Source organism: Phragmites australis, chromosome 1, assembly GCF_958298935.1.
Source record: "Phragmites australis chromosome 1, lpPhrAust1.1, whole genome shotgun sequence".
NCBI classification, from domain to species: Eukaryota; Viridiplantae; Streptophyta; class Magnoliopsida; order Poales; family Poaceae; genus Phragmites; species Phragmites australis.
The window spans coordinates 28,618,583-28,633,610 of record NC_084921.1 but is presented as its reverse complement, the minus strand read 5'-3'; the positions used below and the strand labels follow the sequence as shown (position 1 = coordinate 28,633,610).

Here is a 15,028-nt window from a genome sequence, read left to right as displayed (position 1 = left end):
ATAGAATCTATAATGTAAGCTAGGTAGTAGTAACTTTTATGTTCTAGCTGTGATGGAACCTGTGATGCAAGCTGTGATGGGACCTGTTAAAGATCACGGAACCTGTTAAATATGCAAGGTGTGATGTCAAAGATTTGATATTTCTAGATGTAAATGTTATTGTGAACTTTGATTAATCTTCAGGAAGAAGTATATTGTACACCTTCTTCTTACCAAACTGCCAAAATTGAAACTCTTTCAATCCTTGTCAGAACATATTAACACTTGGAAATCTAGATCAATCATAAGCATTCTTGTGATGATGAACGAACTACAATGTAATGTTAAATTTCCAGGGACAATTTACAAATAATTTTTTGAACTTTCTCTCGAAGCTTACATTACCATCCCAGTTCTGATTACATTGGCATTAATAACAACAAAAGGATTGCCTAAATGACACAAACTACCAGACATCGACATCCAGTTATCCCATCACCGTATAAGCTTGGCCAAATACACAACAATGACCATCAACACAAAGAACATGTTTACACCCAACAGCACTGCCATTGCCTTCATCCAACCAAGTAGCAACTCCACCTTTCCTACTACCACCTTCTCGGTCTTCAATTCAGCAAATTGAGCCTTGAGTGCTTCACGCTCCTGCTCCATTTTACCTTGAACCATCATTATCTGCGGAATGTGATCAACAGGAGTCATATCACCTTCTTCCACACCGACCAAACCCTGGCACTCCAAGTGCTTCTCATAGTCATCACGCCACTTGTAAAAGGAGCATGAGTTCGCTTTCTGCATCCAACACGTTGTGCAAATCAGACGAACCCTAAATCCCCATTTCGGCAAACCCTAAATCCTCAAATCAGACGAATCCAACCACACAGAAATAGACAAAGGCACTTACTCCACGCTTGTTCCTAGGACATTTGAAGAACCTCTTGCCGTAGTTCTCGATGGTCCTGGCCACAAGCTCGATGATGTCTTCTTGGCCATAGTTGGGGCACCGAATCAGTGTCAGCCTGGTTGGCGGCTCCTCCTCCGGGAGATGGGAAGGATGTGACGATCTCTTTGACCAGACACTTTTGCTTGGGGACTAAGACATGCCGTCAGAGTGGAGGAAGGAAGGCAGCATCGCCGCGGTAGCTGGAAGGAGAGGGGGGTGGGTGACTGGATCGGGGGTTTACAATTGCGCGACTGGTCCGATCGAGCCAGCTAGAGCCAGCCTTCGCTTTACGCGGAGTGCAAATGGTAATTTCGCATGCGATGCCATGCCAGCAGTGGGACCCATCGGACACGTGTCCGCTCTCGGTCGCGCAAGTAGCAAATTATAAAGTATATAGTGGAACCCAGTGATAATTTATCAAAATTCCTCAGAACGATAATTTTTTAGAACTCGTATAACTATGTCAAAAAGTTAATTGCCCCCGTTCCTTAACACCGCAGACAGAGCACGAAGCGAAGCGAGACAAACCCCACTTCCCCTTCCTCCTCTTCGTCTCCGTCGGCGGCGGACCAGGGCCGAAGCAGCCCTAACCCTAGGCAAGGCGAAGATGGTGTTCTACGCGCTGTTCGTGGGTGCGGAGCTTGACTCCCTCACCAACCTGCAGCCCCGCGGCGGCTGCGATGACCCCAACTTCCCCTACTACCTAAAGGTCCGTGTTTTCTTCCCTTCTCCTCCCTTGGCTCGATCGATCGGCTCCCTCCCTCTAGATCGCGAACGGCGCTGATTGCGGCTTTGCTCGCTCGCTTCTGTGTGGTGGATCGCAGCTGCGGTGCGAGAACTGCGGGGAGACCACCGCCAAGGCCACCTACGTCACCCTCAGCGAGGCCGTCGACCTGCCCAAGGGACGCGGCACCGCCAACCTCGTCCAGAAGGTACTCAACAACACGTGCCTCCTCCTCTACTCTGTGGCCGGATGGATTAGGCTTTCTTCATGCCTTGTTCTTGTAGTGTTCGTATGGTTGCCGAGAAGAAGTGCTTGTTAGTATGGTTGATGGGATCGATCGGCTTGTTAGTATGCTTTTGGTTTATGAATGCATGGGTTAAGGGGAGAAATTATGAGATGATTAGGTTGCTGCGGTTGAATGAGATTCCTTTGCGCCTAGATCCATTTCCCCTTGTTTAGTGTGAGATTTGGTGAAGGATTTTTGTTTCCTTGGTTAAACGGAGCATTACATTGGGCAGTCGAGGGTTATATATTGTACCAAGGTAACCACAATAGCTTGTTGTCTTCTTATCGAATCATGTTATGCTGTAAACTTGGTTATGCCTTCTAAGTATATGCTTTTAGGTGGGCACGCATGTGATTTGTCCTGTGCTGTTTGTATGGTTGATGGGATGGGTAGTGCTTGCTAGTGTGGCTGATAGGAATTGATATCGATCAGCTTGCTATTATACTATTTGCCGGTGTCTGGGGTTTATGAAAGTAAGGATGGAGCATGTTTTAAGGAAAGAAAAAAATGAGATGACTAGGATGTTGTGGTTAATGGAGATTCCTTTGCTTCTGCATTTATCTCCTTTTTTACGTTGTTCAGTGTGGAATATGGTGAGTACTTTTAAATTACTATTAAAATGGGGATTGGATTGGGCTGTGGAGGGTCATATTTGTGTAGAAAAGTAACAGCAGAGGATTGTTGTCCTCTCAAGGATTTTTGTTGTTGTGCAAACTTGGTTAGGCCCTTGTAAATATATGCTTTTGGGTTGGCAAGAAATGTAAACGATTTTTTTATTATGATTTGGTAACTTGTGATCATTGGCAGAGTGATGATTTTTTCCTTAATGGGGTCCTTTGTGATAATACAGTTTTTTTTTCCAATGAGATTCTTCTCTATTTTTCTTTAAATATTCTACACTTGAAAGGCTAAGATGCAAAAATTCTAGTATGCACCTATGAGCCATAAGACACAAGGTGGCTTGTCCACTGCTCATGATGGGAAAGCACCTCAGCATCTGTGTCGTTGACGTTTGTTTACACATTTGATGCAGTTATTTTGGCTATTATGATTATGTCTCTGTACTATTGTCCTCCTTATCCATGGTAGAAAAATAGTTTTCTGTAGTCTACCTGAATGCAGTGTAATAGTTATATTTTATCCTTGTGTGTTATGCACTTAGATAAATGATTATTGTTGCTATGTGTTCTTATTCAGGTTTTTTATATTATGTCATCCAGGTGAATATGTACTATCATGACCGTTTTGCATAAAACTTCTTATTGCGTGTAAGACTTAAGGACATCAAACATCACCAGATGTAAATGATGCCATTTTTTAGCCTAAAAATTTTTGTCTTTATTTTTTCAATGAATCATTTTATTTGTATTCCTGATCAAATTCAAACAGCTAATCTCAACAATCTTTTTGTGGTATTGTTATGTGTGAATGCACCTTGCTGTTGCTGTAGTTATGTCTGCACATACCGATATGTGGCAGACCTCATAATGCAATTTTTGTCCTGGAAGCTTAAGAATTTTGTTTTGCAGAATAGCATTGTTTTCTTTCAGTAATCCACTTCATAGTTTATTTCGTGATAACAATTGTTTTCTATACCTGATGTGAAGGTTATTTATCTGAATTTTCTCCTTGGTGTGAGCTAAAACTTGTTTCAGTATATAATATATCTACTTTGTATGTTTTCTTGTACCATGTACTTTATGTCCCGTGTATGATGTTTTGGTTTACTTTTCTCTCAGTGCAAGCTTTGTGGGAGAGATGGAACAATTTTGATGATTCCTGGGCAGGGGACGCCACTGACTATGGAGCAAAGCCAGAAAGAAGAAAAGACTTGTTTGATGGTCTTTGACTGCAGAGGCTATGAACCTATTGAGTTTTCGTTCGGTGATGGCTGGAAGGCTGAATCTGTAAGTGTTTCTTGATCTTTCATCACGAATATTAATGGCTGCTTACTTATGCAAAACCATTCTTTTAAGCTAGCAGTAATGAATAATTGATCTTGTCAAGATAATTCATATTCTAGAAATGAGCTTATCTGGTATTCTGTTCTATGTGAGCTCACCTTATTGTTTCACTTCTGTGTACTTATGTGTTGAATTAAGGATTGCATCTTTCCATTTATCTGCATATCTTTGGTACAATTATTGGTTTTCACATCGCACATTACTTTAAGAATGGAAGGGCATCTGTGCTTGTATTTTAAAGTGGCAGAGTTTCCCATGTGTTTCTTATTTCTTCTTGTATGGCATCTTAGCTGCAGATACATTCTTAAAGTACACAACGATTCACTAATATATTCTTGAAGTCACACACCGATTGACTATCTTTTTTTCCAAGAAGAAATGAAAGCAGCCTTGATTTCTTTTGTAGTAACAAATCTACGGTTTCTTGTTCCTTTGAAAATGCTCTTCCAAAAGTGGAAAATTACAATTTTTGAGAAAATTGGGAGCTTGATTTGAAACTACCTTTCTGTTCGCTACTAACTGAATTGATTAATGTTTTGTGAAATTTGGTTTATAGTTAGTCTTGATCACATTTGTTCAGTTGTTATGGTGCATGATTTGCTATTGTGCTAACAGTCTGTATCTCTTTCAAGGTGCATGGGACTCCTTTTGACATCGACTGTTCTGAAGGTGACTTTGCTGAGTACGATGAGAAGGGAGAATGCCCTGTAGGGTTAGGCAAGCTGGAGTCAACATTCAAAGTGGTAAGCAGGCATTTGCTTCCTGTATCAGCAAACATGATGTAATTCATAATTAGTTAGTGAGGATCATAAGGGGGATAAACTTCTGCTGGGAAGATAGTCGGGCGGCATTGGCTACTAGGGGAGAGATTATAGACCATAGATTGGGGAGACAGTATATTGAAACAGACTTAGATTAATTCTTTTTGCTTGATTACAATGATGTGCTGCTGCCCCTTTATAGATAGAAGAGTTTACAATCTAAATACAACTTCAAATCCTAACTTGACCTAATTTATCTCTAGCTGAATTAGAAACTAATCAAACTCTATCTTCTAATCTAAATCAAATCTAACTTCTACCAAACTTATCTAAACCTTCATGTGAACAGTGACCCACCTAAGCCCTGCACGTGCCGGTGGCGATCATGGTTGCAATTTTATCCATTAAAGCTTGACATTTCTGTGATTGACAACAGGTGAAGAAGCACGAGAGGGCTGGGAAGGCTAGATACGTCTAGATCCGGAGTCTTCTGGAGTCCTCAAACATTGGAACTGAAGTTGTATAAATATGAAACCTCACTGTCAATCTTGTTGTTGAACTAAATCTTGTGCGCTTTTCAGACATCCTTTTGTTGCTTCCGTGGATGTCATGAGTTTTTGCTGAGCTTTCAATGATATATGGCCGGCCACATGTCAATGTGTTGTGTTAGGCCACTCCCAGTGCTCCACCCTGGTTGATGTCTTAGGCATTAATTACATGTCCATATAGGATAAAAACTGAGGTGGCAATGATTTCAATGAAGAGGGATGATGAGTTGATGTCTTCCTGAAGACACTAGCTGGACACGAAATCCAACCAATAGGCATTGCAAAGAAACCGCACTAGAGAAGAAAGTAGTGTCTATCGTTACAATCATGATCTATAGCATTTAACAGCGTGGCCCATGTTTTGAGGATATTAGAAATCAAGCGTTGGAGAGCTTATTTCCTCAGTTATTTCTTGATGATGTGGAGGAAGCTAAGAAACTGCTATGCAGTTTCGCACTGGGAGAGGCCTTAGTGCTTTAACCTGGCTCATATTGCTACTACATTATTCTTTGTGGTCTTTGATCCTGCTCTAATATCGATGATACATTATAGGACATGCAGTTCGCCCAAAGCTGCACGTTTTCTTTCCATTGGTCTGTAGAACTCTGCTTGACGATATGTGCCTTGTTTTCTGCAAAAAAAATGTAGCCCAAAATCATGTCATAGTCTCTCCTACTTAAAAAGAAGTAGATCGAATTGAGAGTAGAGAGATCGAGAGATTGAACTCAGAGAATAGAGTAGAAAGAATGAAACTCTTGTTATTGATTTAATGAGATGTTTACATATATATATATATACATGATGAAGGGGTGACATTGGAGAGACATCTCTCCCCAATGGACACAATGAAAGGGTCATGTCCCTTTGCTAATTGATCACACTAACTGCAATTTAATTCTAACACTCCCCCTTGATCAATTATCTGTAATGTAAACTTCTTGTTGAAAAACTCCTCTAAAATTATGTGGAAAAATATGAGGAGAAAATAATATGTTGATATGCCATTAAAACTCCTTTAAAATCCAATGGAAAAATATAAGGAGAAAATGACATAACATACATTGGTTATTGCCTCATTGTAAGCTCATATGAGAAATCTTGATAGGAAAACTCATTTTGGTGAGCTTAGAGAACAATAATTATAATCTATGAATTATATTAAAACCTCCGAAAACCACTTGGGAAAATAGGAGGAATACTAGTAATATGCTGTTAAAACTTCTTTAAAACTCAGTGGGAAAATAAGGAGAAAATGGTACAGCATATATTGATTATTGTCTCTTTGTAAACTCATATGAGAAAATCTTTAAAAGGAAAAACCCATAAGCGAGTTTAGAGAACAATAGATATGTCTTTGATATCTCCTTTAAAAACCCCGGAAGGAAAAATAGAAGATGTGACATATATGATCTTGTGTAGATATTGCCTCATTAAAAATCTTATATGAGAAACCGTATAGTAAAAACTCATAAAGGAAAAGAGTGCAATATAATTATGAACATGTTAAATTCAGGAGGAGACTCCCCCTGAAGCTTGCAAATCTCGAAGTCATCGCATACCAATTCTATGAATACATTTTGGAATGTAGAAGTTGGTAAAAACTTAAAGAATAAATCAGCGAGATTATCACATGATTTAGTTTGCAAGATTTTTATCTCCCTATTATGAGGATAGAATAATTTAGGAGCAATATGTTTGATTATATTGCCCTTCATGTAACCTGTTTGCAGTTGAGCAAATGCATACCAAATTATCATCATAGATAATAGCTGATGATTCAATGGAATCAATACCACATGATAATTGTATGTGGATTATCATTCTTCGAAGCTATACATATGTATGTAATGTTTCAAAATGATAGGTAGAAGTAGCCATTGAAATCTGTTTGATGACTCCTATGAGAAGGCTATATCACCATGATATCAGTCTGTGATCTGGCGTTATGGGGATCAGTTATATAGCCAGTGCTTTAATATCCCACTATAGTCATAAATTTGATTTTCTGATAGAAAAACTTAGATCTTTGGTGCCATAAAGATATATATTGATATCTTCTTTGACTCCCGTTTAATGGCGTTGTTAGAGCTGCACTATTTAAGCTAGCAAGTTATCTGCAAATGCAATATCAGGCCTGTTGTAATTTTGCAAGATACATTAGAGCTATGATGGCACTAAGATATAGAACTTTAGGTTCAATATCTTTTCATTGTCAATCCAATGTATGAATGGACCTTGATTCATATTTAGGGATTGAATGACCATAAGTATTTTGATAGATATGATTGTCTAATATCATTTGGATATTAGTGACTGATGGATAAATATTCCTGGAGGAATGTGCTTAGGTTGTAGACTTAAGCAAAATTTGGTTTTACCCAAATCATTCATCTCAAATTCCGTCTTTAAGATGATTACATATTTTATCGTGTGTAGTTTGGAGATGAAACAAAATCCAATTGGGACTTTATTATGAACACACATATGCAATCATTGTGTTTGGAGTAACCTTTCTGTGGAAGGAACTCATTTAGTAAGTTGTACCATAATCAACTTAACTGCTTGAAGTCATGGAGTGACTTTAAGCTGTACACAATATATATTGCGATTTGTATTTAGATTCAGAATACGAAGTCCATTAGGGACTTATATGTTCGAATCTATCCAATTCATTTGATCTGCCAATGAAATTGAATATGAGAACATAATTTTCACACATATCTTGGGATATGTAGCATCATAATTGATGTCGCGTCTCTACGTGAATCCTTTTTCCTACAAGCCTCGCTATTTCACCACCTTATGGAATAAAAATCCATTTTACTTCCGTAGGGAAGACATTATAGGTGTAGGTATTACTTTTGTGAATACCTCTCTTTTGTGAGCGAGTGCAATTCTACCTCAATTGCTTCCTTCTATTTGGTCCAATTCAAGTGCTTGAGGCACCCTGCTATGGCCATGGACTTTGGACTGGATCCAATTGAAGATCTTTTGCAACTTTCGAGGAGAAATTATTTGTCGACAATTTGTAGTCTTTGGTATTGATTGATTCGATGGAATCAATATATTTTGTGGAAATATTATCCTATTTAACTCTGTGTATTTCCCAAAACAATAGAGTTGGGGTGTTCCCATGACCCAACACCTGAATTTGTGTACATATTTGTGCTAGGTATTTGGATACTGAACATCCATAGGCGTTTAGATAATGAATATCCATAAGGTGTCTATCAACTTTATGTTGTTGATTTGCATTTACTGTCGTAGAGGAGGGATTCCTCTGTTTCCGCGGTAGCTTGCAAGAAGCTTTATCCTTTGTGACCGTACTTCTCCCCCTCTTATTTTGATTTGGGAGTTGAGTGGTTTTGTTTAGTATCTCCACTCTTTCCAGTACATTCTTAGCAGGAATGTAGGATTTGATGACACATTTATGATGAGTAAACGCATCTGGCAGATGATTTGTAATATGTTGCAAATACAAGATGGTCTAAATAATGATTCAGATCTCAGATACGTGGATATGAGGATTGAATGTGAACGTGTGTGACATTCTCTTATGATTCCTAGCATTCTTTGTGGTATTAATCTCCCCCTAATACCTGGAATTATCCTCAAAATTTTATGAGCATACAGGCAATGATATGTCCTCTGTGAGGGACTTGAGGTATTATATGATTGACAGATAATTATACCTCATATAGATCCCCAATACCCTTTGATGTATGCTGTACGGTGGTAATATCAGTACGTGCAGAATGTAACCGATTCGCAGATGGGAAATACTTGGATGAGGCCAATTTTTCACATATTAACTGCAACAGAGGGAGCCGTATTATTGCAGTTGGATGAATTTGGTATAATGATACGGTGTGTAAAGCCGCATGTCACCAACAAGATGTTGGCCAATTACAATTCTTTGGTCGGTCAGGCAAATGATCTGATTCTCTTGATGAGAGATTCAGCTAGACCATTTTGAATGTGCACATATAGTACTTAATGCAGTAGTGCTCAAAATCAAACAATATTTGAATGCACGTTAAGGAACGGCATTATCCATGTGAATGGATTTGATCCTGCGTCCAGGATTATTTGCTCTAGTTTTGATAATTTGAGCAATGAGTTTGGCATAAGTGCCGCCGTGGAGGGAGGGTGGCCGAGGCGGCGTCGGCGTCCGAGCCGCCGTGCCGAGGATGGCGCGCCGTCGTGCCGTGAAGGATGGCGCGCCGTCGTGCCGAGAAGGGCAGCTCGCCGGCTGTGCAGCTGGGCAGCCGGCCGAACCGCCGTGCAGAGGCTGGCGTTCAGGTCGCCGGCCGCATCGGCTTGCAGAAGAGGGCGCTCGGCTCGCCGGCCGAGCCGCCGTTCAGTGGATGGCGCTGGAGTGCAAACGGGCACCAACGGACAGGATCCACACCAACCATTGTTGCTGCAGAGAAGAGAAGACGACGGTTCCGAGTTGATGGCGTGATCGTGTACCTGCAGGTCGAGAAGTCGTCGTGTTGATCTCCTGTTGTGGCCTGTTCTGCAGGGCGGATTGGAGAGCGACTGCTTCTGGGAGAGGCCTTCGTGCCTCTGTGCTTTTGTTGATTGCTTAGTGGAGATCCGATTAGCGTTGTTGTAGTCTCGTGTGTGCTCTCCGTTGTATTGTGGCCTAATTGCCGAGTGGAGACCGAAACGTGGCTGATAACGTATTGAGAGTAGAGAGATCGAACTCAAGAATGAAACTGTTGTTATTGATTCAATGAGATGTTTACATATATATATACATGATAAAGGAGTGATATTGGAGGGACATCTCTCCCCAATAGATACAATGAAATGATGATGTCCCTTTGCTAATTGATCACACTAACTGCAATCTAATTCTAACAGATCGTTCACCTGCCCCGTTCGTCTGCAGTGCGCTTGTTCGTCCGTCTCGCTCCTCATCTATTTGCGTTGACACGTAGGCCCAATGCGTCAGGTGACTCGACGAGTTGCCAACGTCAGCGTTGCTCACGCACTACAATTGCATGGCACCCATCTTCCCGAAACCGCCTCCACGGCTTCACCAATCCTCCGCCTCGCCTCCTGATCCCTTACTCTCCTCCTCCAACTGCTGGCCACTGCCGTCGCGGGGTTCGAGTTCTCATTCCGGCCTGCTTCTCCTTACGCCGCTCCCCTCTCAGCAACCCTCGCTCGCTTTTGCCCACCAGTGTGCTCATCTCGGCGCCGCTCACCCTCACCACGCTGTTGGACGCCTCTGCCTCCCCACCGCAGTGTCGTCCACAACTGTCGCCCCGTCAGATCGACTGCCGCTCACCCTCACCACGCCGCTGGACCTCGGAGAAGTTCATCTCGGCAGCACTCGCCCTCACCACGCCGCTAGAAGCCTGCCACACCGTCGCAGTCTCCCAGGCCTTCCGCGCCGCCGCCACCGCCGACTCTGCCACCATCTGGTCCTGCTTCCTGCTCCGCGACCCCTGACTTCCACGATCTCCAGTGTCTGCAGCCGACGCAGCCCTCCCCCTTCTTACCGCAGCAGTCCGGAACTGCTGCAACCCGTCCAAAAGGAGTCGCCGCCTGCCTCCATCCACAGCAACAGTGGTCGCCACCTCCTTGGGTCCTCCCTTGAGCAGCAGCGGCCACCTCTTCCTCCCTCCAGCAGCAGCGAGTAGCGAGCAGGTACAGCCATGAGCAGCCCCGCACCCCCACTCCTCCTGCTCTGTTTTTTACATGCTAATTGGAGTGATTCTATACTGTACTGCTGCTTTGTGTGTTGTGCCTCGAGGCTTAATTGCTTAGATAGTGCTCACTGCTACTTTGTGCTTGGAGCAATAGTTAATTACTTGTGCCTAGCATAATATTTCCCCCCCCCCCCCCCGGTTCTTTGTCGTAATGTTAGTGCTGACTTCCATGAATGGCCATGCTCACTCACTGTTTGTCAAAATGCCGTACTGGGATTATTGAAGGTGACATGTGTGTACCTTCCTAAAATTAATATCATGAGCCTCTTTATCATTGCTTTGTAACTTTTATTTCATCAGAGTCCCATGATCAAGAGTAGGATCTGAAGCTACGAATAATGCTCTTGCTCCTTCCGCTAAACGGTAGGCGACACCCTCTCTGCTCTTCTTCTACCTTGCTGAACTGATGTTCTTGCAATTTTGCTACAATCCCTCTACTTCAGATTACAAAGCATACATTGTTTAGCCTCTGTTTTTGTCTGTTAGCCTGTGCTTCCAACTGACAAAATTTATGTGTGATGAACCTTAACGCTGAGCTCTTCTACAAGTTTGCATCTAACTGGCTGGTTTATTCTTTTACTGCAAGTATAAAAGCTATAATATATGTCATCAACAAAAATAGTTTTGGTTTTCTGAATCATTCTAATTGGGACCATTCTAATTTTCGATCAATGAGAATGCCAATCAGTAGAACTAATTACAAAGCTAGGATGCTTGGTCATGCACATGTATTATGAATTTTTCAATATGTATCATATCGAATCAGTTCATTTGTGGTTTCCTGTTCTTAGATCCTATGCAAAGAATCTTCCTTTTCATTTGAGCTTCAGCTCATGGTACATGTCTGCTACTCCAACAACCTTGAGTTCTCATTTAAAGTGCACACATGAAGCTTTCATCTAGATTGTGTTAGCTTGCTTCTCTGAAATCAAAGTCGTGTAGAATAAACGAATGATATAATTTTTGGTTTCCTGTAGAACTGGATGAATGATGATACTTTTCAAAAGGTTAAATTACTGGGAAGCACAAGTACATGTCTGCTACCCCAACAAAAACCCTTGATTTTTCAGTCACATGTGCACCTGAATCATTCATCTAAATGAAATTGTACCATCTATTCTTTCGTCATGTTTGTATTCATTACTATGCTCATTTTGTTTGTAGAACATATGCTAGCAAGATAATTGGCTGGCTTGTGCTACTGCTTTACAAGAACTCCGGTAATCTTAATAAAGGTATGCAGATAGCTATTCCCAAATAGAACCCTTTTGTAATTGAGTATGTTTGGGTCGAGTTTGCCATTTGTTCCTTATGTTTTGACCAAACAGCTCAGTATGGAGTATATGTAGATGTGAAAAGTTCCATTTAGATTGTTACCTTTATATGTGTGTGCAATATATATTAACAGTGTGTTTTCAGACTGTAAACTAGAGTTTTGCAAGATCTCCTACTGACGAAAACTTATATAAAACCCAATCCATGGTTCTCGGTATGCTCTTCTGTTCCTGCAAATTTGAGATACAGTTTCGATGTTTGACATGTTTTTGCTTGATTAATTGAAAGCATGTACATCAGTCTATACAATTGAAATGTCATGTACTGAATGGAGTGAGCTTGACCATGACATCTATCTGTTGATCTATAACAATATTTAATATTAGGATGAAAAAATGTTCATTTCAGAGATTGTGTTATTTAATTTCAATTCCTTGGGTTATCAGATTGTGCTTTCTATATGTGAAGATAAATTAGAGCCCCTGCTTCACAATCTTCAATTAAAATTTAAGAATTGTAGGGATATTTCATTAATAATATTGTAGTAATCAAAATAGTGTATGTTTTCTTTGGTTGTTTACATAGCACATAGTGGTAAGTTCTGTCTCTTGTGATGTAGCAGGACCAAACTTAAAAAAAGACACCCTCGACAGCTCTAAAATTTGTTCAACTACCGTAGTTCATTATGCTTTCAGGACAGAATCATCACATACCCTTCAAATCTTCCTTTATGTATTTCCATTATTTAATTACCTTACATCATCTACTCATAAGTCTATGAAGCTGTGAAGGATTTGCTAGGTACTGAAGGCATTATTTGGGAGCCGTTCACCGTCCTGTCCGGTCGCAAATCCAGCCGTAGCTCCGCTTGGGTCTCCGGATAGCATGTGCTAATCTTTTGTTAATCAATGATTTACCATTTGAACAATTATATATCACGTTCTTATGCAAATAACTCGGCACATACAAACAGGGATACAGTAGTCAATTCAACCACCATCCTCTTGTTCAGGAATGAGAATCTAGCTAGCTAGCTAAACGAGTTCACAACTGAATCTGATTCACAAAAGAAACGATTTCAGGATGAATCTGAATCATTTCCATGTCTATTGTTACCCAAATTAAATCGGTTGTGAATGCACCCATTTGTTGCCTCACACTTGATCATATTTCCCTGTCTATTGTTCCATCTTGATAAATCTTCATGTTAAAGCATGTAAATTGAGATACCTACATATCTATTCTTTGAATAGCAGCTAACATTGCATCCTATAGATTAATCGTAGTGTCGGTTCGTTTTATGATTCGGATTTTGTCATGTCCTCGTATGGATATAATGCACCAAAGAGATATAGCAACATTATTTCCTTGCCTACCTCTACTGGGTTATTTGTAATTGAACCATCAGATTTATGTGTCATGTCCTCAGGCCATGAAGATGAAGCCAACCAAAATTGTCTTTCGTCCGTATATCCTTCTCGAAGTATATTGCAATCAAGTACATTGTTACAAGGTGAAGAATCTAATGGTTAGTATACAACTTACACACATTTGTTCATGTTGCATGGGTTCTTGCATTAACATTAATATCATGTGATTCCTTTTTAGGACGAAAACATGCTCATGAGACGACACATTCTACTAATATGTCAGAAGAGTCGAGACAAAGTGCTTGTAGGCAAACAAATGAGCAAGTTGAAGCATTGCGTGCATGTGATAGGGCGCGTTATGCAAATATGACACCCGGACAAAGAAAAGCAAGACGAGACCATGAAAACGTCCGTCGCTCATTGCAGCGTAACAACCCAAGTCATGAATCAAGACAAGTTTTAACAATGGAGAAAATTGAAGCAAGGCACGCATGTGATAGGGCGCAGTATGCAAATGTGACACCTAAGCAGAAGAAAGCAAGGCGAGATCGTGAAAACGCACGCCGCGCACTGCGACGCAATACCCCAATTCTGGAGACCATTGCGATGAAAAACACCATGGACGATCCAGTGGACAATCCCCTTCTCGTTAGCATATCTGTCCCAGTTGAACCCATAAAAGATAGTGATTGTGCTACTCTTGCTAGCGAGGGTTACCCTATGGACATTCATGCTTCTTCAAAGCAGAGTCAGGGAACCATGTCACAAGAGCAAACACAATCTAGGCATGATCAACAAAATGCTCACAAGCAAGCAAGGCGTGCACGTGATAGGGCACGCTATGCAAATATGACACCGATGCAGAGGCAAGTAAGGAGAGATCGTCAAAACACGCAACGGGCATTGCGAAGCAACACCCCATGTAAGGAGTCCATTGCGATGGTAAATCTTTTGTGGCAAGATTAATGTGGAGGGGTTTGGTTGCTTTCAAGGGGAGAGATGGTGTACCATAGCATGATCGTGTGGAAGACACCCGTAACTTCATGATGGGAGTAGAACTTGCTACTAGTTGGTTGTGTGGTGTTATTTTGTGTTAACTTCACTCAGTCAACTATATTATCTCGTGAAATTTTTTATTCATGTTGCAATGTACAGACATTTAACTAGTCTTGAAGAAGTGGACAATGGCACATTGAACGTTTTCTGGAAACGAGTGGCGTGAAATCAATGACAGAAAGATAGGGTGATAGCAAAACTAAGAACACAGTATTTTCCAGTGGGATAGATCCAACTCCTCTTTTGCAAAAAGAAGATAATCAAATGATACTGGGTGGATATATTAGTTCGTCAGTGCCTTTCGACTGTTTGGGTAAACAGTAGAGTGGCGATTTTTCCTCGACACCAATATTCCATCTCTTGCAGATCAGAATCCAG

General features: G+C 41.0%; 2 protein-coding genes across 2 annotated transcripts; both read left to right on the top strand.

Annotated features, from left to right (window-relative positions):
* The first annotated feature begins 1,425 nt into the window (after window positions 1–1,425).
* On the top strand, window positions 1,426–5,352 carry LOC133914346 (uncharacterized). The gene is made up of 5 exons (XM_062357468.1): window positions 1,426–1,652; window positions 1,768–1,875; window positions 3,693–3,860; window positions 4,550–4,660; window positions 5,115–5,352. The coding sequence occupies exons 1-5, from the start codon at window positions 1,551–1,553 to the stop codon at window positions 5,154–5,156; spliced, it is 531 nt and encodes a 176-aa protein (XP_062213452.1). The 5' UTR covers window positions 1,426–1,550; the 3' UTR covers window positions 5,157–5,352.
* A 5,917-nt stretch (window positions 5,353–11,269) lies between these two features.
* On the top strand, window positions 11,270–14,760 carry LOC133914336 (uncharacterized). The gene is made up of 4 exons (XM_062357458.1): window positions 11,270–11,312; window positions 12,114–12,184; window positions 13,654–13,752; window positions 13,833–14,760. The coding sequence occupies exon 4, from the start codon at window positions 13,871–13,873 to the stop codon at window positions 14,558–14,560; it is 690 nt and encodes a 229-aa protein (XP_062213442.1). The 5' UTR covers window positions 11,270–11,312; window positions 12,114–12,184; window positions 13,654–13,752; window positions 13,833–13,870; the 3' UTR covers window positions 14,561–14,760.
* The last annotated feature ends 268 nt before the right edge of the window (window positions 14,761–15,028 follow it).

Bases quoted from the DNA above. Each gene is read 5' to 3' on its own strand.
- LOC133914346 (XM_062357468.1), top strand. From the start codon at position 1,551: ATGGTGTTCTACGCGCTGTTCGTGGGTGCGGAGCTTGACTCCCTCACC. The intron at 1,876-3,692 runs GTACTCAACAAC...CTTTTCTCTCAG, and splicing joins CCGCCAACCTCGTCCAGAAG to TGCAAGCTTTGTGGGAGAGA. The intron at 4,661-5,114 runs GTAAGCAGGCAT...GATTGACAACAG, and splicing joins TGGAGTCAACATTCAAAGTG to GTGAAGAAGCACGAGAGGGC.
- LOC133914336 (XM_062357458.1), top strand. From the start codon at position 13,871: ATGTCAGAAGAGTCGAGACAAAGTGCTTGTAGGCAAACAAATGAGCAA.